At 39.2% G+C, this 27,500-nt stretch overlaps 1 protein-coding gene and 1 pseudogene across 1 annotated transcript; both read left to right on the plus strand.

Moving 5' to 3' along the window:
• Window positions 1–3,439: 3,439 nt before the first annotated feature.
• LOC136284182 (uncharacterized) lies at window positions 3,440–9,852 on the plus strand. Its single transcript, XM_066174001.1, has 3 exons — window positions 3,440–3,467; window positions 3,742–4,260; window positions 9,779–9,852. The coding sequence occupies exons 1-3, from the start codon at window positions 3,440–3,442 to the stop codon at window positions 9,850–9,852; spliced, it is 621 nt and encodes a 206-aa protein (XP_066030098.1).
• A 3,887-nt stretch (window positions 9,853–13,739) lies between these two features.
• LOC131795819 (uncharacterized) lies at window positions 13,740–25,232 on the plus strand (annotated as a pseudogene).
• Window positions 25,233–27,500: the final 2,268 nt, after the last annotated feature.

Here is a 27,500-nt window from a genome sequence, read left to right on the forward strand (position 1 = left end):
TGTGTTTTCAAAATGGGTCATTTAAGAGCAATACAGAAAACGATCTATCAGAATGGAAAAACCATGTTCGATTTTTCTAAGTGAAACATTCCCAAGATTTTGCAATTAGATGCCGATTTGCTCAGATGTTCATTTCGAGATGGCGATCCAACGGTAAAATGTAGTAGTTTTTGAACCGAAACTGATTTACAGGCAACAAAAACGGCCTGTATCCCAGACATCATTTCTGTATTTTTTTAATGACCAAACATTTTTTATTTTTCTTTATGACTCTTTAGTTCTTACTGATTGAACACACTCCTGACACAGAGAGCATCCATGGTGACCAATCACAAAGCTTGCTGTCAAAACATGACCGATCACCAGAAAAGTAAACAAAACTTTTCAAAGACTAAGAAATATTGTACTAAAAGACATGAATGGGAAGGTTGTAAATCGTGCAACTATTCAACCCTATGTAACCATAATTGTTATATTTTTCGGCATCGTCAACAGTCGGATTACAGAGTGACACTAATTTCCGCTTTATATCAGATGGATTAAAGTACCAGCATTAAGCAAAAAAGAGGAGAATCATTCATCACTTCTTACATTTCAGACCCAGCTTTGGTATAAAGCATAATCCAAACAACTATTAAGAATAATTACCGTGAAAGATGCAGTAATTAAACTAGTTGTAAGTTGCTTTTAGAAGACATAAAAACAAAATGGTTGTCACAATTAATCTCGACAAAAGGTGTCGTAATTCTTCACGATTCCCTGATCTTCTTTCAGTGGTTGATTTGGGATAAAATTGTACTTAACCTATTTCACACAGGGCTTGTTCGAATACTTCCCTTAGTATGCTTAAGAATGAAACAAAAACAGTTTAACATTAACTACAACACCAACAGACCAAGCCACACCTTGCCCTGTGAATTAAAATCTCAACAATTAAATATGAACAGTGCATCCATATCAAATCATTTTCATATTTCTTAAGGACAGAAAGGAACAAGTACTACAAACAACATTAAAGCAAGAGTGAACCCAAACAAGTACTAGTCCCTTATCATTGATGGCATGGACCAAGCAAAACACTACTTGTCACATTTTACTACAAGTACAAAGGTAAAATCTATCCAACTTGAACATGTAGTGAATATAATATTGGAATGTTTCCGAATTTTAAATGCTTCAGTTATAGGGTCTTCATTGCAAAAAAGTTGACATTGACAAAACATACCCGGTAGATGTTGGGTTGTTCCACACAAACATCAACGCTGCACTAGATCACATTGGCACAACTCTCACCATACTTGCATGTACCTGCATAGGGATTTGGCTTACGCTATAAGGTGTGAACATCAATTCATCATTGGATGTTTTAACATAATTGCATTTCATTGTCACACATTCTCATCAGGTAGACGAAGGTGCATGGAAACTAAAAATGCATCTCACAGGTGTTCTTGTCAACCAGAAACAAGAAGCCCATGCGTTTCTTGATTTATGCGAGTACCCCCATGATTCTAATTTGACCATCAACATCATGCTGGAGACTCTGTTGCTCATTAAGAGATCGGTAAGTTTAGCCGATGGACCACAAGTTGCCTTTATCCAGAGCCTAACATTAGTGTGCATATTGTTTTGCCCCTTACTACGTAAAAGAAAAAGATTCCATTTTGCTGTGCATCTCTTTCGTAATGAATCACAGAGGACGTCACCATGTGGTAAAGACATAACACTCTCGGCTGCACTGTGTTTTGACAGATCAAAATATCTTTCTTAGTGGTTGGTCATACACATGAAAACATCAATCAGATGTTTTCATGCGTAGCAAGAAGACTTGCCAATAACGATGCCCATACGTTAGAGGTACTGACGAATCAGATTAAAATATCATACACCCCTTTTGTATTAGTGGAGGAATTATCATCTATATTCAAGGTCAAAGCGTGGATGGAGAACTCCATGAATAACATATCAGGCCACATCCACTAACACGTTTTCAAGATCCAAAATGACAACGGTAACTCAAGCTGTTTTACAAGAAGTGGTCCACCTCACCTGTCTGGCTGCCTGATGGTGGAATACGTCTCATCTTGACCATATCAAGAGGAGGTCCCAAGCTTGTCAAACCAAACAATTTTGATGGCATGTCCCTTGACAGGCGTGAAATGGACCTCCCAAAATATGCCATGAAATTGCAAGACTCAAAAATGGTATGGCGGAGAGAGTTCATAATGAGACAGAGGATCGCCATCAGCAGCCAGACAGAGCTCAAAAATAGGACTTGGATGCCCTGGCAAATACTTTTAGCCAAGTTGCCACAACACAGTCTACATCTGTGGAGTTGAGTAGACTCGTATCAAGAGAAGAAAGAGAAGTCGAGGTAACTATAACCGCTCAACGATAACAAAGAATAAACACCCAGGGCACCTCTTGTGTGCAACAGTATGTTGCCAAATTTTAGGCAGCACAGGCCGCACAAAGATACAATGAAATAATAAAATGAATCAAATTTAAATATCGAATTAATCTATATAGTAACCAGTGCCATACTGGTCTTGACTCTTACGAACACATACATCTAAGATGCAGATAACAGAATTGTGGCTTTGATAATAACGAATGTTTTTCTTAAAAATGATATGAACATTACCAGGTTATAATCATTACCCTCTGCTACTACACAAACAGATTACTGTAAGCAAGAAAAGAAAGAAAGTGGATGGAAAAGCGGGTGGAAAAGCAGGAGAAGGATGAGTCAAAACAAAGAGGACAAAAAAATAGGTAAGCGTTACTAAATTATTGGATTTGTAGCCAGATTTTCTAGAACACATTGGAAGAGAGTTGTAGACACTTTCTGTGTAGATTAATTGTGACGACCATTTTGTTTTTGTCTGCTAAAAGACTAGTTTAATTACTGCGTCTTTCACGGTAATTATTCTTAATAGTTGTTTGCATTACGCTCCATGCCAAAGCCATGTCTGAAGTATATGATGCGATGAATGATTCTCCTCTTTCACACTTAATGCTTGTAATTTAATCCACCTGATACAAAGCGGAAATTAGTGTCGTTAAAAAAGGCCTTCAACACAGTTGATCACAAGATCCTCCTATCCAAGTTAAGCCACTACGGCATATGTGGAAAAACGTCTAAATGGTGTAAGTCATACTTAGAGAATTGAACACAAATGTGTTCCATTAATGGGTCCTTATCTAATAACCGTTAGTTAACTCGTGGAGTCCCCTAGAGCATGATTCTTGGGCCACTGCTATTACTGTTATATATCAATGATCATCTGAATTGTTTCTCCATTTGTGAACCATGAATGTACGCTGACTACAACCACCTAACATCTGGGGTGATTGTGTAGACAATCTTCAGTTCTCTTTAATTCAAGACTTAGGAAATGTTCTCAATTGGTTGAGAGCGAACAAACGTACTCTAAATATGACTAAAACCAAGTTTATGCTCATCGGTTCGAGGCAGAGATTAAGTACTCTTGGAGTTTCTCTGACGATAACAATTTATGACAGTCAAGCTAGACAGGTCACCACCGCAAAATCACTTGGAGTGACCATTGATAACAAACTCAATTGAGGTAGTCACATTGATAAACTAACAAAGAAAGTCCCTTCTGGCATTGGGGCTATAAAACGAATATGGCACCTTGTATCTCAAGCAACTTTGCTTCTAATAAATCAAGCCCTGATTGAGCCACACTTCGACTATTGCAAAATTGTATTATACAGATCTCGGCACCCTTTTTCCAGACCGCACCCTTATCAACTGGAGGAATGTAACTGGTGATCCTCATTCTTCTTTCAGAGCAAATGGGGACTTTCTCCATGTCATTTTCCTGTCACAATGTTATCACAGCTGCATGACAGTGTTGGGATTTCCTGAAAAATCAAGTGCCCCAGAACACTACCCCCTGCCAGAAGACATGGAGAAATTGAGAAAAGCCCAAAAACTTGAGTACCTTTATGGCATCTCTGAAAAGGAGGTTGATTCTTTCATTTTCCAGTCAGAAGAACAAATACAAAAACTAAAAACTGAAGAAGAGATAGACATTTTGCAGCAGCAAGAACTTACTGCTAAAGGAAGATTTCCCTGCAGATTCCCTGGATGCAACAAGTCATTCAAGTACAATGGCAAAACCAGAAGGAACCATGAACTGTTTCATCATCCACGTGTTCAGTTTAAGGATTCCACGATAATGAATCAATCTTCACCTGAATGCACAGCCCTTCAAAAAGAGACAAAAGCAGGTGATGATGTATACAACTATAACTGTGCAATTCTGTAACCATATAACCTCTTCCTTGTTAATGACAATGTTGTTGTAGCTTTGTACAATAGAATCTAATTTGTTGAACCCTCAGTTCCTTCACCCTTCTGATAAGATAATCAAAGTGCTCTGTGAGCAAACTCGTGAATTGACACATGATTTTTTAGATTATGTTTAATAGTTCGTGTAGTGTGATCGTCCGGGTGAGTGTAGTTCTGAAAAGAACTGTTGTTGGTGACTGACGTTTCGACTATCTGTGCGATAGTCATCTTCAGAGTCAAGTGAGGAGTAGTTGTCAGTCAATGATGTTATAAAGTCTGGTCTGTTGAACGTGATTGGTCTGTTTAGCCGTGATGTGATTGGCTGGAAGACTCGTGTAGAGTTTGTTAACAGTCATTGGTCGGTTTCGGTCCGTCTGTTGCTTGTCGGTCTGTTTGTCGGTTTGTTCACGTCGTTTATGAGTCGTTTGTAAGGTGCTGGTAATTGTTGGACAACATCAGAAGTAGAATTGCTTCCACGATACAATCAGCCTCTATAACTGACAGCAACTTAACCAAAGACGAACAACAAGCACTGAAACGACTGAAAAACGACAAGAACATTGTTATACTACCAGCCGACAAAGGACGTGTTACTGTTGTTATGGACAAGACTGACTACTATGACAAAATGGACGCACTTGTTAACGACAAACAAACTTACGAATTACTTAAACGTGACCCGACGCCAGCACTACAACGCAAACTCAACAACAAACTACTTACGCTCAAAAAGACTGAAGCCTTTGACACTCAACGCTACTACCGGCTGAGGTGCTCTGTACCACAACCACCTAAACTTTACGGACTACCGAAACTACACAAACCTGGGATACCTATGCGACCTATAGTCTCATTCTGTGGGTCCCCGACGTACCAACTGTCGAAATACCTTACGACGATACTGCAACCACTGACTGACAAATCGAGACGTAAACTACAATCAACTGAGAACTTTATTGACGCTATCAAAGACGTACAGATACCTGACGACTACAAACTTGTGTCTTTTGATGTGAAATCACTGTTCACCAGTATTCCACTTCAATTGGCTCTACAGTGTACTGAAACCGCCATCCAACAGTCTACTGATGCACTACCATTACCGACAGAAGACATTATGGACCTACTTAACCTCTGCCTTACATCGACTTACTTTCAGTACAACGGGAAACACTACAAGCAGTTGCACGGAACAGCTATGGGGTCGCCGGTCTCCGTTGTTGTCGCAGAAATTGTGATGCAAAACATCGAGGAACGCGCCCTTCCAACTTACCGACACACCATACCGCTTTGGTTACGCTACGTTGACGACACATTTACCGCCGTACACAAAGACGAAATTGACGCTTTTCACAATCACCTTAACGAACAAAACACCGACATTCAGTTTACCAGGGAGATCGAAGAAGACGGCAAGCTTCCTTTTCTCGACTGTTTGGTAGGCCGAAACAACAACGAACTACGAACAACAATATACAGAAAACCGACGCATACCGACAGACTTCTTGACGAATCATCCTACAACCCGACTTCCCACAAAGCTACGACTATCAAGACATTGACAAGACGAGCGCAACTTGTTTGCAACACACCGGACAGTTAATCTGACGAAAACAAGTACCTTGACCGTGTTTTTGACAAAAACAACTACAACACTGACTTCATTAGACGAAACACTCACAGAGTGACCGACACTACAGAAACTAACAGGGACTCCACATTTATCACGACTACAGCTGCTATACCCTACATCAAAGGCACTTCTGAGGCTGTCGCGCGGATCCTACAACCTTACAACATTCGCGTAGCTCACAGGCCTATTACTACTTTATGACATTTGCTGACCAACGTTAAAGACAAAGACGAACCCAACAACAGACGGGGAACGATTTATAAGATCGAATGCTCCGACTGCCAGGCCTCCTACATTGGTGAGACTGGTAGAAACCTTAACACGCGACTAACTGAACACAAAAAAAGCAACTAGAAATGGCGATGTAAACAATCACATTTCTGAACATCACCGACAAACTAATCACAGAATCGACTGGGACTCTGCTAAATGCTTAACCTACAGTACAAACTATTTTCAACGACTGACTCTGGAAAGCTGGTTCACTAACTTAGAACAGACGCCTCTCAACAGATGTCAACAATTACCAGCACCTTACAAACGACTCATTAACGACGTGAACAAACCGACAAACAGACCGACAAACAACAGACGGACCGAAACCGACCAATGACTGTTAACAAACTCTACACGAGTCTTCCAGCCAATCACATCACGGCTAAACAGACCAATCACGTTCAACAGACCAGACTTTATAACATCATTGACGGACAACTACTCCTCACTTGACTCTGAAGATGACTATCGCACAGATAGTCGAAACGTCAGTCACCAACAACAGTTCTTTTCAGAACTACACTCACCCGGACGATCACGCTACACGAACTACTGATACTCCTGGGTTCAAACCATTTACTTCATTATGTTTAATGTTATCTGGTTTAGGGAATTTTGTGGTTGATTGTCATATCTAGAGTACGAGAAGTAGTTCAGTATTCGCTAATGTAACAAAGAAACAAAGTAACGTTGGGATAAGAAGGCATTACAATTGAAATGATCATGCTATTACATTTGACAAGGTGGATGATGTCATGTGTTTTGTTTCTGGTTCAAAAGAAAAGGTTGGAAGTAAATGTGGGTGAAAAGTGAAATTTACTGTCTTTCGTTGTAAATATTAGAAAATCAAGGCAACTGTCTTAATGAAAACATTTACGATTTCTCTTTATCAAATGAGACAAACGAGAACGAGTTTTGAGTGATATAACTAAGCCAAGCCTGCCACCGTCATTTTGGATCTCCGCCTGGGTAGATTTAAATCACGTTCTAGGCAACGTATAATCAATAACAAGATAGAATTTCATTTCAGGCCTATTTATCAATTTTGTGGTGTGTAACTTTCGCATTTTAGTACGTTGTATGTATGTTAAAACTTCAAATTGTCTTGAAACTTAAAAGAAAATTGTTCTTTAAAAATTCACTGAAAATCGGTAGCTAAAATTGGTTTTTTAGGTGTTATTTGATTTTCGTGTTAACTTGTAATTTCGTCAGTCGCCGGCATCTTTTGTTGCTTCACACAGGAAAAACACACGCGACGAAACGTAACTAGACCCTGTGAGCAGGGTAACTGGGATACCTGGATGGCACTGGATCCTTGGAATCAAGTGTAGTGATACTACGGGTGTCGGATTAGTATACTGAAATAGTGCGCTCAAGTCTGGCCAAGGGCATACACCTATTTCAAAACATAGGCATGCTATGCGTGCAAGAGTTCCTTTTTTGTAGGGTGGGTGGATTACTTGAAACATTGTGAGTGATGTCTACATTCTTTCAAAAGGAGAGAAGAATATTTATGTGGGAAAGAACGAAAATGTCGAATTACCTCACTCACAGGTATTTTGTGGTAGATTATGTGTGTTTTGCAATAAATGTAACCAAAAATAAACTGTATTGGTGCCACGGATACCTGTTTGTACAAAATGCAGACAGCAGACCGGATACAAAATATAGACTGCAGACTGCAGAGTGGGTACAAAATGCAGACTAAGAATCTGAAGAGTTTTTACGTCTGGTATATAATAACATGCCATCTTACAGCTTACCAAGCGTCACGCAATCGCTTTTCTGCAATCCGCCTTCACGATTATTTGCACTATTGTGGAATATTCCTGGCCCATTTCTTGATGAAAATCGATCGCAATATTATTTCAAGCCTTTAATAAAGTCTTCTTACTTTGCGTGCGAGTTGGTTGGTGTGATGTCTGTACAGATTTTATCAACGTAATAAAAGTAGATGATGTGAACAACAGTGATGGTAAAGCAAGCTTAAAACGGCAGAAATCGCCAGAAAATACAACGGATACACAGGGTATGAGTAAGTTTTATTGATTTTACGAGAAAAATGTTCATATTTCGAAATATGTATCGTTGTAAATCGACCGTACTTCGTTCCCTGTACTATTCCTTATAACGTGCAGTTCCTCTCGTAACTTAACACCGAGTCACACAACGCGTGACGCGTTCATGAATTAATCGTTGGCTTTTTCTCGAGACGTGAGCTTGGGCCGCTTGTGACAAGACAATTGCGTAAACAATATTTAACATAACAACATTATACACAAAAAAACACAGGGTTTTGGATCACGTATTTATTAAAAAAGAATATCCATACAACTATTAATAAAAACAAACATAAGATTCACCTTTCTGATCGTGAAATTAAACCATTCGTACTGTTATCGTAGCTACGTTCCTTGCCATCAAGTGAATCCAACATGTCTTTCTTCACAAGCAGTTTGCATCCCATATAGTTATGTTCTTCAGTCTCACGGTAGTAGCGTTGTTCAATAGATTGTATAGAGTATATGCAGTTTGGTTTCAGATTTCAGATTTTGCTTTTTACAACAAGTGAACGCTTTTCAACTAAGACATTGGCATACTTAGCATACAAGGCATTCAAGGCTTTAATGGCTTTCAAGCGTTCGCGACTCAATCCGTTCCAAAATTACCGCTCAATAACATCTTTCAGTGTGGATTAGCCGCGATTAATACGACTTGTATATGCGTCTGTAAGTATTTTGCGCGTTTGCGCTATAATGCTCCAGGAAATCGCAATCCAAATACGTTGAAATACAAAACAACTGACCAAAGAGTTTTATAAGTAAAATCTCGTGTTCGTCATGTGACCCGGCCCTGTCTGTGCATGACAACGTCAATCATCATCAAGATAACACGCGTGATCAGCATGTGAACACCTCATTGGATCACAGTTAGTTGTCATGGTGTTGAGGGCCCAGTGACCTCTGGGTACTATTGCGCAATTTTTCCATTTTGTAGCGGAGGAAAAAAAAAAAAAAAAAAAAAAAAAAAAAAAAAAAAAAAAAAAAAAAAGACGACAAAAAAACAAAGGCATTTTATGACTGGGCTACCACAGGTATCCCAGTAATGATCAATTTTGTCCTCAATCTCACGCCATAACAGAAAAAGCTTTTGAACATCTGTAATCTCCGAGCGCTTCGCAGTAAGTGATATTTTCAATGAATCTTCGGATTGTTTTCAAGTTCAAGGATTGCAAATTACAATTTTATGAAAAACGAAGGTTGTTCTGTTATTTCAGTGTGAATCCTTGCATGCCTGCCAGTCGCTGGCGCCGCTTGTTGAAACTAAAACGAAAAAAAAACTCTTTTAAGATTATCATTGGCTTCTTTTTCACCCCACCACTATTCTTAGCAACAAAGGTCGCCATTTCGTCTGTTTATTGCTCGCCAAAAACTATCAAATGCACTTTTATAACACAAACAGACTAGTTTTCAGGGCTGTCACTAATTGCCAGGGGCTGGGGATTTCCTCCTGTTACTATAAGCATAACCATTGGTTATTTTTTGTAGGAAACAAAAGGAAAATGAGACCAAAAGGACTCCCTGGCTGTTCAGTTCCCCAACTACCAACTACATATACCTAGTAACTTGAAATCTTAGTAGCAACCCTGAGTTGGATTGTCATGATGATCTGCAACGGTTCAGACATTGTTTTCAAACTATATTTTATCATCAATTAATCATTAATTATTGCAATTGGGCACAGATTGAAATAACTATCATGGTTTAACAAAAGTACATAATAATGACTTTCATATATTCTTAACCATTTAGTACATAATAAACTTGCAATTATCATAACCAATGGTGTTGTTATTGAAGTCAACATTATTAATAAAGGTTTCTCTGCTTCTTAGCTGGACTTTGTAAATTTCCACCATAGTGTAATCCCGTGCATTGTTTTTCTTCACCATCAATTGTGCTACATTGATAAAAATCGTCATCTTTTGCAAAGATGGAAAAAATCTACCCAGAATAATCATAGATGTTAGTGAAAAAGTTACCAAGTACTCCTTTACTTTGAGTTCAGGTCAAAGAATGCAGATTGTTATCCTCTAGGACAAGTAGCTTCAAGAGATCCAAGAGGTCAACAGAGGCAAAGTCATTTAATTTTTGTTTGGCAATGTATGAGAGAGTGAGCACACTAAGTTTCTCCTTTTCAGTGAATTCTTTCACAGAATCACTGCATGTTGTTTGCAATTGATTTTCGTCATCCTCTATGTCTAAAAAAAACTCTAAATGTTTTTTCTGTGGTTAAGATGAGCTATAATCATCATTCAACATGGATGTTAATGTAGTCATATTGCATTGTTTATTAGTACAGGTTAATGTATTGGTTAATGTATTCTTCATCTTGCTCTATAGGTAGATTTTTGTTGCTTAAAGTACAGTATGTCTTCCTTTTTACATCACTTCCAGTACACTGTCCTTTAACAATGTTATGTTCTAATTCTACAATGTCAATGTTTATGTTATGAATGTCATCAATTTCTGTTATTGTAGTTGCTTTGTTTGTATTGACATACTTAACATCATCAAATGTGCAAACTGTGAGATTTTTTAAATTCTCTCTTGGCTATAATGTTTATGCAACCAATTGAAGTTTTGGCGGTTGCCATGTTGTTCCTTCAGGTACAACGGAATCCGATGAAACAAAGAAGTCAGTACCCCATTAGTTGGCCATCTTAAAGGCAAATAAAAAGAGGAAAACCACTTCTGATGTATTTGCAAAGTTTGATAAAGTGTTTGAGTCCTTTGCGGAGTATCAGCAAGTGCTGACAAGAGCCTCCTTGAACCTGAAGCAGCAAGAGAGAGGTGAGAGGAGGAAAGAGCAGAGAAACAAAGAAAGTAGGATCAAGAGTTTCTCCTGAAACAGGCGCAGGTTCTTCACAAGTAAAACCAAGCAAGTACCTGCATCACTTTCCATTTCGGTATTGACATTTTGTGCAAGCTGTTAAAAAAATTAGAATAGCTTATGAGCAATTTTGAAACGTTCATTCCTTTAAATTATATTTCTTATAGTTAATTTCATGGCATCTGAATTATAATGTTAATTAATTTGCTGTTACTTATTGCTCAAACTGTATAGCTTGCATTTTTTTGTGGTTTTATCTCGCATGTGATTGGTAAATACACAATTAAAATGTCAAAGTCAAAAAATATTGAAGTGTTCATGAATTTTGGATTCACATAGTACATGTAATAGCTAAAATCTTTCTTTAATTAAACTTGCATGACCATAGAATTTCTAGCTACAACAACTTTATAAGCAAAATTTAAAACAGGTCTGCACAGTAGTTCATGTTAGTCAATAAAGTTGTTGTTTTGTTTTGCTTTTTAGTCTCTTAAGCAGACATTCCTTTTGGCTCACAATCTCTTATTGAACAGGTCAGGAGAGATTGCATGATGAGCCAAAAGAATGTCTGCATGGGATTCTATTCACACAGTAATTGAGTAATCATTGATTAATGATGGTTAATTAACTAGTGATAGAGATATCGAATTTCCTTTATAATCTAGTGCGTGGCCTAGCGTCTCATCTTTTGTCAGATCCGGAGACGAGGCGTAATCTCTTATTCCTTCACGTTCTTTTCTCCAAACTCTTTCGTTTCTAATGGCACTCTCCGCAGGCGCACGTCCAAAACGCCGCTCCAAGAAGGTGTCTGATCCAGACTTCGTGTACGATTTTCCAACGGACTCGCTGTTTCATGACGCTCTCACTCTGGAGCAGAGCAATCCCGTTGACCCCGTTCTCTTCGAACAGTCTACCAAGTCAGAAGCTAGATCGTCTAAATCAAAAACCAGACCAGTTACAGTACCTGGAGCTTCTTCACCGCCATTCGTTCCTGACGCCGATACCAATCCTTCTCTTTCATTCGACCAGCAGCTTCAGTTGATCAAACTACAAAAGGAAAAGTTGGAGCTGGAGGTGAAAGTACTTGCCATGAGCCGCCAGGAACGCCCTCTCGAAAATTCGTTCGCAGATCTCTCCACGCAAGACGCCAGAGATGCTATTGTGCCAGGACGCACCAAGCGCAACATCGACTGGCCACAGGATTTTGTTCCGTCCATTCAAGGTGAATATGATAAGTTAGAACTGCCCGAGTTTGTTTCGGGTTTCTTCATTATGATCAAAACCTATGATTCTTCGCTAAAGGATGCCATGTTAGCCCATCTCGAGTTACTACTCACTAAAGCAATTAGTTATTCGTGGATTAGCGTTCGTGGTTTTCATAAATTTATCGCCAAACAGGTCGAACAGCGTCGTTTGGAATGGCAGGATTTTAAGTCTACCCAAGATCAAGCCACAACCTTTTTTCGCCATTCAGATTTACAAAATACACGACAGCGAATTGACAACCCGCGTCAATCCTCTACCAACGCATCCTTGGGTGATCGGCAACAGGCGGTTCCACCCACAGTTAAAAAAGCTTGTAAAACCTGGAATTACACTGGCTCGTGATTGCGATCCGCAAGATGAAGTTAATTACAAAGAACATCACCGCTGTCGAGTGTGCAAGGCGGATCACCCGATGCTTCATTGCTCAAAACGTCGCACACCAATCCCACCCCAATGACAACTAGGCCGAGTAATTCCAGACGAAATTTCCTCAGCGACCTCTTTGACCCGGAACGGAAACGGACATGAACATTTTAAAAATTCAGCAGTTGTTCGACATTTAATTGCTTCTCGTCTCCAGCAGCCAAATGCCTTCGGTGCCAAGGTTTTGGTTTCTACTTCGCTCTTGCTTTTGAACTGGAGAACACTGCTTTCCAATTATCATGATAACATTGTGATCGATTTTCTTTCGTACGGTTGGCCTGTTAATTATACAGCACACACTCCTCCTGTTTCATGGTAACGCGGGTGATTAGCTTCTCTGATGGCTACGGCATTCCTGTTTTGTCCTTGGTTTGGGTCGACTGGGAAAACACTAAGATGGAGCTGCACATCTTGCAGCCACTCCTCATTTAAGTTCTCACCCATGACTTTACAGAAGTTGTGTAACACACAACAAGCAGCAATGACAAGACAAACAGTCTCAACATTGAGGTCCACCCTCTTTGCAATGCTTCTGAACCTACCCTTTAGCCTTCCATAGGCATTCTCAACCACTACTCTTGTCATGTTGGGGATCTTGTTGAAATTCACTTGTTCTCCATTAAGTTCCCATTACTGTAGACCACTTCATTAGCCAGTCACTGATGTGGAGTCTCCAACTATCAAGGGTGGAACTCTCACACCTGATATGACTCAAGATAATTGAAGTGGTAGGAAAGTCCTCCCACAGCAGTGGGAAAACAGGGGTAAATTTTTAAATAAGCGTGCATTGTGAACTTTTGCCGGCCATCCAACAAAACTGTCAACAAAACAATAATTGCTGTCAACCAATCCCTGTAATGTTACTGCCTGGAATCCTTTTCAATTCACATAATCTTCCGGACTTTGGAGAGGTACAATGACAGGCACATGGCAACCATCAAGAGCGGCCACTACTTGGGGATGGAGACCTGCTTTCACTCCAAACTCAAGGTAAGCTTGGGGCTCTTTGAAATAGCTAGTGCGTCAACAACAATACAGATGATACAAGACATCTGCATTGGAAGTATCTGTAGAGTTGTCTCCTGGCAAGCTTTGGACAACTTTCCGCATTTTTTCGGCTTTCTTCTCTCTGTGTTTTCCAACACAAAAGCACAATATTTCGCCCATCCACCATTTTGCTTACATTTTACATGTTGTGGCTGTATGATGTTGTAACATTTCACGTCAATTACACTTACATGAGTGCAAGGCCGAGCATGAACATGAGGCTGCATTGTTGTCAGTTCTTGTTGTTTGCTGTGAGCGGGTTGATCAGTTAACCATGTTTAATTAAACATGGTTTCCTTAAACTCTGTTTAATTAGACATATTTTGATGGTGTGAACATGGTATAAGTTCGAAATGCAATGTTAAAGTTGCTGTGTTTGAAATACAATTTAAAAGTTGCTATGTTGCTGTTTGAAATTAAGTATTAAAGTTACAATTCAGCTTTCCTGAACAGTTGTGGAGTTGCTATTTAGTTAACATAATATATTATATGATTAATTGCTTCTGGTTACAATTGGGTTATTCCATTTTATCATATCTGCTCCCCCTATACAAGAAACTAGTCTTTGATTAAGAATTAGCCTACACAAGTCTATAAACTATATATAATCTCCTAGATATATGCTGTCATTGACTGCCTATTTTTTAGTATTTCTAGATCCAAAGGCAGATCGGAGTGACCTACAAAATGTACTTATGTTTGAGAGAGGTATTGAGTTTTTTGTTTACATTATGTACCATCTCTTTTGGAGAGGAAAAAGTGAAATAAAATTACTATTATCATACGACTCCACAGGTTCTCAAGCTGTTGTGTTATAAGTAATTGTTGTTGTTAATATAAGCTTCTAGAAATCTCCATACTGCTTAGTCATGCTGATATGTGTACCAAAGAACTTTCTTCAACATTTCATCAAGTCACGCAGTTATTATGTAATACTACTACACTGGTTCTTTTGAAATGTTCCGGAACACATTATGTGGTATTTATTGGAGTTGCTGCTTGTTAAGAATATCATTCTTTGTTTTATAAGGTAGTTGAGTTTGTAGGATTGCAGAGTTTTTCTGTTGGTTAGATTATATAGTAATAGATGTGCAACACCACTGTTGTATTAAAATGAATATTGGTTTCACCCTTAGAAAGAACACCAACCAATTTCATGCAACTACCTTTCCAAAGGTTGTCAGTGATTTCTTTAAGAAAGGCATCTATGTTTATGGAGAAGATACCACCCCTCTAGAAGAAAAAAAATACTTCCTTTCAGACATGTCGATTTTCAGCTTTCTAAGACAAAAAACTAATCATCTCTATGACAAATCATACTGATGGAGAGTCTCAGGCACAGGAAAACACAGATGAAACCAACCTGGTACAAGGATTGACACAATGCACAACTAAGGCTGTGTAACACAATGTGATAAAACACCAAAACTTCAGTAAAAGAGGTGAAATAATGGTCATATCCATTGCAAGTGTCGTTGTGGTGTAGAACACAAAAAATATAACCAAAATTTTAAATTAATGCATAACATTACTTAAGAATGTTACCAAAGTCCATTCCCAATACCCATTTTATACTGTTATAAGAGTATCACATTGTTTTCCTCATCATGTATAAATTATTTTTCGCTTTATTAAAGTAAATGTTTCACATTTTCCCTACTCCTTTGTTTCAGTTCATCGATAAAAATTTGTATTTCACTGTTGTGTTCATAAAACGTCTCAATCCAACACACTAGAGTAACCCCAATCCATCTGAGAGTTTCCGTATTTCTAAAATTACCTTCACCATACTCTTTAATTTTACAAAATAATATTACATTCTTTTTCTTTTCATGACAGTATCTTTTTCTAACAACAATATCCAACCTATTACCAGCATTCTGCATGCAAGGGCAGCTTTAGTGATAACTATTACTGATAGCTTCTTTGATGTTTGACATCAGAGACAAAAATGCACCTCACAGCATTCAATAACTCAAGAGATTTGTGAGATCCATTTTTATAACAACCAATCTTCTGCCTCTAGCAGCTTTTATAAACAAACCTGGTCAATGAGGAATGTGTGAAGTTGAGTGCATGTTTTAAACAGTTTGGAGATCTCCACAAAGAGATAAAACTTCTCTGTGGAGGATGCTTCTTTTAATACAAATTAATTTTGATGCAAGTCAATTTAAAACTTAATTTTTATGACGAGCCCACAGGTAAGAGTTTCAGACTTGCCAATTTCAATGGGCAGGAGGTTGATCAGCTGGTCGAACTAAGAAACGTGGAGAAAACCAAGAAAACAAAAAACGAGTCTATATCAACCTTTCTAAATGAATAATAAATACCAGCAGTTTGAGATAATAAAACTGCTCTGGTATGGGAAGCCATTTAAATGCTTTTGGCAACAAAAACTGTAGTGAGTGAGTTATGCAAAGTTTCTTTCCTAAAGGCCTTTTTTTTTTAAATCAAATACAGAAAGTAACAGAGATCAATTTTTATCAGTCATTCTCCTGTTCAGTTTCAGCCTGTTGCTCAAAGAAAGCTATACAAACACCACTCAAAAACATGAAGATTGGCCAGCTGGACCACAACCTGGGGCAATTTTGCAGTGAAGCACAAAAGGGGAGCCACACATTAAATCCACCTTGCTTGGATCCAGATAAAGAATTGAAAGATATCTCAGCTCTTCTGGATAAACACAACTTTTCAATTTTAGACAAAGCGGAATGGAAAACATAACCCACAACCCTAAGCACCTCAAAAACCTCAAAGCTAGAGATATCTTAACCCATTTTTCATCACTTTCCCTTGAGAAATGTCTGCTTACCTATTGTCCTTTTCTCTCTCTGGAAAGGCTGTGAGGGACAGAGAGGTCTGACAACCAAGAACTTTAAGTTTGGCAACTATGCAACTGGGCAAAAGTTTGCAACCATAATCAAGCTTCAAAAAATCATCCAGGCAGTGCCAATGACAAGTCCAGTAAGGAAAAGAAAGATGTACAAACTGCAGACCAATACAGTGGCTGCAAAGCCATAAAGCTTTATTGTAAAAAGATTAACCAGAGATGCAGTGCATTTTTTCCTGTAGCCAGGCAAGTTTCAGTGTTGAAGATGGTGTGGTTTAAGCAAAGGCCAATAGGCATCAACACACTGGCAACCATGATGAAAAAAATCAGGGAAGCAGCCTGACTGTCCAAAATATACAGAAACCAAAGTATAATGGCAACAGCCATAATTCTGTGGTCCAATGAGCATATGTCATTATCTTGGCAATGCTGGTCAGTTAGCACAGAACAATCTGCTCTTAATCTTGACCATTCAACATTATTCTTCTCATTCATCGTACATTAGAAAAATTTGCAGAGGAGATATTAACACAGCTGTGTTTTTATTCACTTATTATGCCTTCTCCAGGTTTCAGTATGCTTTATGCCTTATTCAATGTTACAAAAGAGTCAAAAAACAAGTCAAATTCACAGAACTGACAAGCAAAAAAAGCATCCCTCAAAGGCCTTCACAACAATCCACATCCATCACCAACAATGATGACACTGACTATTCCCCACTCATTAAAGATAATCAGCAAACAACATCACATAATGTACTAAACAACATTCTCACCTGTGATTTTCAGAGAGCAAACCTCTAAGTGAAGAAAAGGAAATCATCTGTAGATCTTCAAACAACAACTTACCTGCTCAAACTCATTTTAATACCAAGATTTGGGATATTTCTAAAATGCAAACATGAAGCATGAACTCTGAGTTGCAAGCCTCCCACACACCCTGATTAAAGATCTAATTCTTCTTGCAGACATAACAAGAAAGCAGGCAAATCTTTGGATTCAGGGGCTACGATGCCAACCAAAGAGGCATTCAGAGAAGCTCTGTCTTGTGCATAGATTGAGACTTTTATCCTTTCCATTCCATAATTGTTTTTTTGATTTCAATAATTGTTAATTTCTGTTTTTCAGCTAGCGTATCATTGTTTCAATAATTAGGATAGTCTTTCACTAGCTTGTGCTCCTAGTTTTGCAAGTCACAAAGCATAGGAGTTGCTAGAGTCATCAGGCATATTTGGAGAATCCAGGCATTTTTCCTTGTTCTTCACCACCCAGAGCTAAAATCAGATGTAAGTGGTTTCTGTTTGATTGGCCCAATTTTTTCTATATATCATTTTGTTTCATACTCTATCATAAAAAAGACAATTGGCTCTTTCATTTGTTATTTCACCATCCTCTTTTATCTAAAGCCAGTTTATTAACAGATGATCACTTTGCTTAGTTGGTTTACCATCAGTCGCACTTGGTGCAGACTTCTTTTTAGAAGTCTTAAAGTTATGCAATTATGCAGCTATATATTAGGAGTTATCAATTTTCAACCTACTAATACTACTACTACCACTGCTTCTGCTTCATAAATAAAAAGTATTTTGAGTTGAAAAGATAACGTTTTTGATGTGTCATCACAAATCAGCTGCTGACATGTCACTTGTCTTTTGCGCTACTCTTCCAGGTTGATGAATGAAAAGCAAAACCTTCACCATTCACAATCCATGGTCATTTCTCGCTTTACATCTGCTAAATCATTTAAAAATTTGTATCACTTACAGACACTGACATTCAAAATTTCCTTGAAGAGGAAGAAAACTAAAATATGCTAAGAAAAAAATTGGAGGTACATGTTAATGGTATTTCCTGGGGCTTTGAACATTGAAGATTTGCCACAGGGCTATTTTAACTGCATACTGTATTTACCTGCATGATACACACATTTTTTTGGAAAAATAACTTTCAAAATTTTGGTGCATATTACACACAGATCTTATTGTTTGACATGTGCCTCCTAATTGGCATACAGTGACAAAAACAAAAGGAAGACTGAAACAAGCTCTGTTGTAATTGGTCTTTGTTAACTTAAGTAAAATCATTTACCAATAAAAAATTTTCAAGTTAGATCCACAAATAAATTTAGTTGACTATATAACAAACAGCTGAAGAGATAAACATCATGATTTCTCACCATCAATCTAGAGAGACAAGAACTACAATGTGGCAACAAACCTTACCACTGAGAAATGTCAGGGCAACACAGTCTCTGACAAGCTACAAATTGTCGAGTTTGTTAGACAAAATGGAAACCATGCTGCCAAACATAAATTTGGTGTGTCAGAGAGCCATGTCAGGCTGTGGCAAAGAAGTAAAGAGGATTTACAGAAGATATCTCTGCTCAAACGTGCAAACTGTGGAAAGCAAGCTGTGTGGTTGGAGTTGGAGATTGATCTGTTGGCACAGATTACAGAGAGGAGAAAGAATGGCTTAGCTATCCTTCTTTCCTTTGTTTGAATGAAAGCACTTAGGCTTGCCAAAGAGGAGAAATACAACATTCCTGTTGGAGTGTCTAAAGGCAGCAATCACTGGTGCCAGGGATTCATGAAGTAGAATGGCCTTTCACTTCAGCAGAAAACCATATTGGCACAATGACTTCCTGACGATTCTGGGGAGAAGTTTGCACTGTTTCATCACTTCATCATAAATCACCACAAAAAACACAACTACCCTCTGCACCTGATTGCTAACATGGACGCTCTGCTCACATTTAACATCCCACCAAATTGCACAATCAACAACACAGCTGAGAAAGCCTTAAAAATATGCACATAAGGAAATCAGAAGAATTGTCTTACAGTTGTGTTGCCCTGCTGTGGAAATGTTTAATCTCACCTTTTATCCACACATGTGAGCGCTTGGTCAGTGATAGGACCTCTCACATTTTCAGACATTTCTCAACAATCTCACTCTATAATCTGATGAGTGTTTTAGCATCTTAGATGACCCTTCTGCAACTCTCCAACTTAAAATCAAAGAAGCTATTCACATTCAATCGTTATACACTTTAAATTCAACTTTATAGAAATTGGAACTGAAGATGACAGAAGAACTGTCAAAACATGTTTTTAAAAAGTGTCGTATATTTCCTTAAACTTGTGACATATCTGCTACTATCCAGACCTGTTCAAAAGCAGTTGCCTTTTCTCAGAAAGCAAAGAATTATCTGTTAGACATGTTCTGGACATGGAAGAAAACTGGTAAGAAGGTAAATGCCTCTGAATTGGCTTCCCAAATACAGAGTTTAAGAGTTGTTCGTAACTGTAATAATTGCATTAGACATTAAACTTATAAAGAACATGATAATGAAGTCACTTGGACAAAGGTACTTTTCTGCACAAGAGACTATGCACCACTTGTTGCCATTAAAAGTACTCAGCTCATCATTTAATGTAGTTAGCATTAGTTTGGATGGTTCTCACAAAATTCAAACAAATTCTACTGAGAGAAATGTTGGAACAAATGATTCACTTCTAGATGTTTATGCTAAGTGTGCTATGTACATTGAAAGTATTCCTCATATTATGACTTTAAATTTCTTAATTTTACAACCAAATATAAAACTGTTAACAACAAACTGACACCCTCAGTCACCCACAGGAAGTTTCAGTGGTAGTCACCAACAGAAAGTCCTCACTTTGAGTTTTCCCAGTTTATTCTTTGAATTAGAAAAGGTCAAATTCTTCACTTTACTGTAAATATCAACTGCTTACATATAAACCCTGGCAGACAACCCAAGACAATGCTTGGGGTGATCAGCCAGGTAATGATGAAATATGTCACAAAATGGAAAGAATTTCTGGAAACTCCTTATGCTGAAAAAAATGTTCGTAACCAGCATGACAAGTTACAAAATGCTCAAAATTACAGTGATGATGACACAATTGCTCAAGAAACCACACAAGAACTTCCTGCACATGAAGAATGGATGTTCTTATCAGATCTTAGCTTGCTCCTAGATCGTTTGATACAACTGATCATTCAGGATTGGCATCGCAGTAAGAGACAATCAAGCTCGCAAGAAGCTCCTACAAGTCTCCAAACTCACATTGAAGGAATGCATTGATATCTGTAGATCCTATGAGACCTCAAGCCAACAACTGAAAGAAATTAATCAGGAGGAAGTCAGCGCCATTAGTCAGTCTCATGAAAAGAAACCTAGAGAAATTCGCTGCAAGTTCTGCGCCAAAACGCATGTCTGGAACAAGCTTAAATGTCCTGCATGGGGGAAGACTTGCTCTAATTGTGGCATTCCAAACCACTTTGCGGTGGCCTGCAAAAACAAACCGCCTCCACCCAGTTCGGCCACATCCTCTAAACCTCCCACACCGAGACACGTCCGCAAGCCAGTAAATGCAGTGGAGGATTCTGACTTTGACGAATATGTCGCCTGTGTTGATGTCAAGGAGCACGTCTGTGCGGTGGAAAATCCTGATCGTAAAGACAAACTGCTTGCGGTAATGCTATTAAATGGTCATAGAGTCCCATTCCAACTGGACACTGGTGCAACAGTGAACATCTTACCTGAAGAGTCTTTCAAAGAAGTATATGGTGAAGGCAGCCTATCCCTGCTGGACAATGCGGACGTAACTCTTGTTATGTACAACAAAACTGAGGAGAAGCCGATTGGCAAGAAACGTGTCCAAGTTGTGAATCCCAGAAATGGAAGAAAATACAGTGTGGAATTTGTAGTTGTAAAAGGAAAAGGCAATCCTCTGCTTGGCTTACGAGCCAGTGAGCAAATGCAACTCATCTCTGTGGTCCGACAAAACATCATGTCTATTCAGTCTGAAGAGCCTTCGCAGAGCAAAACACCACTTACAGCAGAATCTATCCTCAAAGAACAAGCTGATGTATTCAGGGGAGAAGGAAAGTTAGAAGGTGATCTCCACCTTGAAATTGACCCGAATGTACCGCCAGTTCAACTCCCAACAAGAAAGGTGCCAATCGCCATTAAAGAAAAGCTAAAAGAGGAACTGGATCGTTTGGAAGGCCTTAACATCATCACACCAGTAAATGTTCCAACCTCCTGGATATCAGCAACTGTAGTCACTTTGAAGAAAAATGGCAATGTCCGACTGTGTGTGGACCCCAAACCACTTAACCAAGCCCTTAAACGCAATCACTACCCGCTGCCGACAATCGAAGATGTCCTTCCTGAGCTCTCAAATGCGAGGTGCTTTACTGTGTTAGATGCCAAAAATGGGTTCTGGCGCATGTCCTTGGACGAGGAGAGCAGCTATGCAACCACATTTGGTACTCTGTGGGGAAGATACAGATGGCTCCGAATGCCATTCGGCATCTCACCAGCCCCTGAAGAATTCCAGCGAAGACTGGATCAGGCATTAGCAGGACTGAACGGATGCAAAGCGATCGCTGATGACATCCTCGTATTTGGATGCGGAGCTGATGATGATGAAGCGGTAAGAGACCATGATGAAAAACTCATTGCTCTTCTCCAACGCTGCCGAGATAAAGGCGTAAAGCTGAACAGGGAAAAGCTGCAGCTAAGGCTTAAGGAAGTCGCGTACATGGGCCATGTGCTCTCCGCTGACGGACTACAACCTGACCCTGAGAAAGTCAAGGCAATCAGAGAGATGCCAACACCAACTGACAAACAGAGCATCCAATGCCTCTTAGGGATGACTAACTACCTGCAAAAGTTTGCCCCGAGACTTTCAGAGATCACGACTCCCCTACGTGAGCTCACTAAGAACGACAACGAGTTCCTTTGGGATGACCAAGTTCATGGTGCAGCCCTGGAAGAGACGAAGAGGATCCTTTCTACAACTCCAGTCCTAAAGTACTTCAACCCAGGTGCCACGCCCACACTACAGTGCGATGCCTCTATGCATGGCCTGGGAGCATGTCTAATGCAAGATGGACATCCAGTCACATATGCGTCCAGGTGCCTGACCCCCACAGAGGTCCAGTATGCACAAATCGAAAAGGAGCTATTGGCCATAGTATTCGCAATGGAGAAGTTTGAAACCTACCTGTATGGTAGGAAAGTGCTGGTTGAATCTGACCACAAGCCTTTGGAAGCGATCTTCAAGAAAAGCCTCCTAAGCGCACCAAAAAGGCTACAACGCATGCTTCTTAGACTCCAACGCTACGAGTTTGAAGTTTCTTACAAAAGGGGACCCTCCCTGCTTATGGCTGATCCCCTGAGTCGTGCGTATCTGTCGCTTAAAGAAGCCCCTGAGGATCAGGAAGACGTCATGACAGTCTCAGAAACAAGGTCGCCAACAGAGATAGAAGCAGAGCAAGTAAACATGCTACAGTATCTGCCAGTGAAAGATGAAACCCTCTGTCAAATCCAAAACCTTACTCAAGAAGATGCTATTCTCAAGACCCTCGCTAGCGTCATTAAACAAGGCTGGCCAGAAAGTAAGCTCCGTCTCCCAACGGAAGTTCAAGAGTACTTTCCTTTCAAAGAAGAGCTCACACTTCAAAACGGAGTTATTTTCAAGGGAGACCGTGTTGTCATACCATTCCAAATGAGAGCTGAGCTCAAAAGGAAGCGACACTCCAGTCATCTGGGAGTACAGGCATGCCAGAGACGAGCAAGGGAAGCTTTCTACTGGCCTGGCATGTACAAGGAGATTGAAGAATATGTCTCCCAGTGTGCAGTCTGCAATACATACCACCAAGGGCAGCAGAGGGAGCCCATGATCTCACACCCAGTACCATCAAGACCGTGGCAAATCCTTGCTGTTGACCTCTTTGAGCTCCGGGGCCAGGACTACCTTGTCACTACTGACTATTACTCAAATTTCTTTGAGGTTGACAAGCTTGTTACTAAGACATCGAAAGAAGTAATTGAAAAGCTCAAGCCTCATATGGCCAGACATGGAATTCCGGACAAGATAGTAAGCGATAATGGCCCCCAGTCCAGCTCGCAGGAGTTTAAGAAGTTCAAAGACTTATATGAGTTTGATCATGTTACAAGCTCTCCCACTTACCCGCAGTCAAATGGCAAAGCGGAAAACGCGGTAAAGACTGCGCAGCGAATCATGCTTAAGGCCTTAGAGGCTGGCAGTGACCCTTACTTGGGATTCCTTGACTTCCGCAACGCCCCCACTGAAGGACTAGGAACATCTCCAGCGCAGCGTCTCTTTGGCCGCAGTACCAAAACACTCCTGCCTACTGCTGGCAGACTCCTGACACAACCTGAATTTGACACCACTTCCCAGCTTCTTCATGCTCAGAAGAACAAACAAGCCTTCTATTACAACAATGGCACTAAAGAACTCCGGCCACTTGAACCAGGGAGCACCGTTCGTATCCATCCACCCAAGTATAGGCATCAATGGACACAAGCAACGGTTGACAAACAAGTTGGTGTACGTTCCTACCAAGTAATTACTAACGACGGAAGGGTGTATCGCTGGAACCGCCGACACCTGTGTCTCACAGCTGAAGTTCCAAAACAATCACTTCCTGACATTGAGGTATCTAGCTTCGATCCTGGTCCCCTACCCCTGACCAACGTTGAACAGGTACCACCAGTAGCTGAATCAATGCCCCAAGAGGTGGCCAAGCCACAAGCAGCACCAGGCACTCCACCTGATGACATACCAAGTCCTGAAAGATGCAGCTCCCGGGGAAGAGTCCTACGAAGACCAGCATACCTCAGTGACTATGCATGCTGACACTTTTTCTATGTCGTTTATGTTCTTCGAACAATCATTATAGGAAACAATTCACGTTTTTCTTTCTCTACTCTTTCGTCTTTCGAATAATGAAGGGAGAAGTAACGATGTAAATTTATGCATGTTAAGTTAATTTATACAGTTTAGTTTACATCCGGGATCCGGCATGTTTTGGGCGCTCTTCGCTTGTTGATGTACACTCTGCTTACGTTGTGTTTGAGTGCTCTGGTGTTCCGTCATCCGTCTTAGCGAATACGTTACAACTACAACAAATTGTTGACTTGCATTATAACTGCCAATCAGACAGACTGAAATATCAAGAAATTCAAATAAGAGAAATGTCTTCATGGATTAAAACCAACAAAGAGTCCTTCACTTCAACAACTAGGACAGAACAAAATATAGATATCTATATATCTAAATATAGTGATATGCAGAAGCATGCTTAAGATATTATCAAGGGGCATTCAGAGCAGCCTTATCCAAAGGATCCATTATTGCTTATAATTATTGGTGGTGGTGGAACAGGAAAAAGCTACCACATTAATACTGTTAAAAACCTACTTCAACAATAATGTGCAGTGTCAGCCACAACTGGCAAAGCTGCATTTAGCATAGATGGTTGTACTATCCATTCACTATTAAAACTTCCTGACAGTGCAAAAGGCAACAAATATTTAACTGGGCAAAGCCTCATTAGACTACAAAATATCCTAAAAGAAATAAGCTATGTTATAATTGATGAATACTCAATGTGAGGCCAAAAATAGTTTCCTGGGTTGACCGACAGTGCAGGCAACCTACTGGTTTAACCAATCAACTCTTCAGTGGAAAGTCAATTTGGTAGCAAATAAGTCTCTTTATCACTCTATGCCCTCCAGTACTCGACAAGAATAAGGTCATTTAGCCTATTTCATGTTTAACATTGTTTATAAACTAAATGAAACAGACAGTAAAAGGATCCAACCCAGAACAAGGTACATTAAAAGATTTATGGAACCAATTGTGCATAGGAGATTGCTAAAAAGATGACTAGAACCTTCTCTTAACTTCTCAACCATTAATAGCACAAAATATCACTGAATTTGAAAATGCAATTAGACCGTATTACAGCAAAGAAGTTGCAAACTACAACTTTCAAAAATTACCTTCTCTCCAACCACCAACAGCAGGGGTTAACGCACAACACTCAACTGAGGCAGCTAAAAAGATAAGTGCTGATGAAATGTCAGGATTAGAACTTGTCTTCCTTGCAAAAGGGGCACATCTTATCCTTACAATGAACTTGCGGGCAGACATTGGTCTTCTAGATCATTCATTTCCTTGGGGTGCCGTTCTCACCTTGTAATCCTGTCAGAGGTTAGAGAGGCCAATTTTTCCCTTGCAGTGAGAGCCTCATACATCCTACCTATTTTGAAACACTCTCTGGGTGAAAACCTAGAAAAACATGAGGAAGTGCTCTTTCTCCCTCTAGACATAACAAAAACACAGAAACCAGTTGGTCATTTGGAGTTTTGGGGTGGCATGTAACATGACAGTCTGATGCTCTCATGCACACACTCTTACCAGCTACAACTTATTGTCACAGATGAAACTGATGCAATCAACCTCACACTTTGTCCAAGTGATTATTGGCACCTCCTTGTACTTTCAAGAACTGAAGGTCAACTATTAGAACAGGAAGTACCTCAATTCAAACAAGTCCACCAAAATAGACACTTGTGATGATGTTGCTCTTCACCACAAATCCACAAGTGTGGTTGATATCCAAAATTCCAAAAGAGAAGACCATAACAGCCCTACTTGGAGGTATCATTGCAACTGATGTAGAGAAGTTTAATTTGCATTTGCAAGATAAAACACAAAATGCAACCTTGAGGTGATGAAATCTGACAAGTTGCTTCACAAAAGCAAACATCACTATCAAAGCTGAAAATGGTGAAAAAGTTGCAAGATATTACTGTCCTCAAATAGTCACCCAAGAGTTCTTCACAACCATATCCTGCACTTGTGGCAGCACTTTGGACCAGGATGTATCACATATGTCAACTGATCTTATGGAGGAAAATCTTCTTAAAGTTACTTAAATGACATAGTTGATGAACACACAAATGTCCAATCCACTGATCCCCACAAATAGATGCAGTTTCAGTGACATTCTAATGAAAGTTTGAACACAGCACCTCCTGATGAGACCTTTTTTGTTTTAGACAAAATGTTCAGGAATGTTTTTGGATTTTCCACACAATCAAACCATTTTACTTTCTTTTGGCAAAATGTAAAAAATGAACAAAAGGCATACATATTTCTATTTTTTCACTTCTACAATTATTTTGTAATTACCTAACAGATATTGAAGACCATTAAAGTTGTAAAACAAAAAAGGAAAGCAGTATCAACCAAGATTCTTGTTGATTAGACTGTTATTTCTTGTTTAGATACTTTTATTCTTCAGGAAATTTTCCTGAATTTTTCACGCACACTTGTGTTTATTCAAACCACAGTATTTCGTTTTTCTATCTATGATGCAGTTGTAACATGCTTGAATTAACATTGTTTATTTTGTTGATATCTTTTTGTTGTTTGTTTCTGTAGGAGACCCTGCATACAATTCTTCAAATGAGCAAAATTTATGAAACTTTGGTTGATTCTGGAATAAACACATTTTAGCTGTTTGTTTCATTAATGCTCTTTCTAATATGCATTGTAATTTAAGTTCAATGTCCTTTTTCTGTAACATCATTCTGCTACTACAACCCCATTGATTAAAAATTACAGCTTTTTATATAATACTGAAACCCATAGCTCTCCACTACAAGCTGACATGAATTCAAGAAATTCACAACATTCCCCCATTTTTCCTCACCTGGAAGAATCAGGATTGTTGTGTCTTAGAAGGCTTTTAAATATATCAATAGTTACTTTAGTTTCAATTTTTAAAGAGAAATTAGTACTCGGAATAATTCTACAGAGTACCTAATAGTCTACTAGCACATAACTCAGTAGGCAAGACCAGTTCTGCCTGATGATTTCAATTATTTAGTAAGTAAGAGCAGTGGCCACATGTAGTCCTTGACTACCTATTGACTACCAGGAGTTAAACAATATTGAAACT

Source organism: Pocillopora verrucosa, chromosome 11 (assembly GCF_036669915.1).
Source record: "Pocillopora verrucosa isolate sample1 chromosome 11, ASM3666991v2, whole genome shotgun sequence".
In the NCBI taxonomy this organism is placed as follows: domain Eukaryota; kingdom Metazoa; phylum Cnidaria; class Anthozoa; order Scleractinia; family Pocilloporidae; genus Pocillopora; species Pocillopora verrucosa.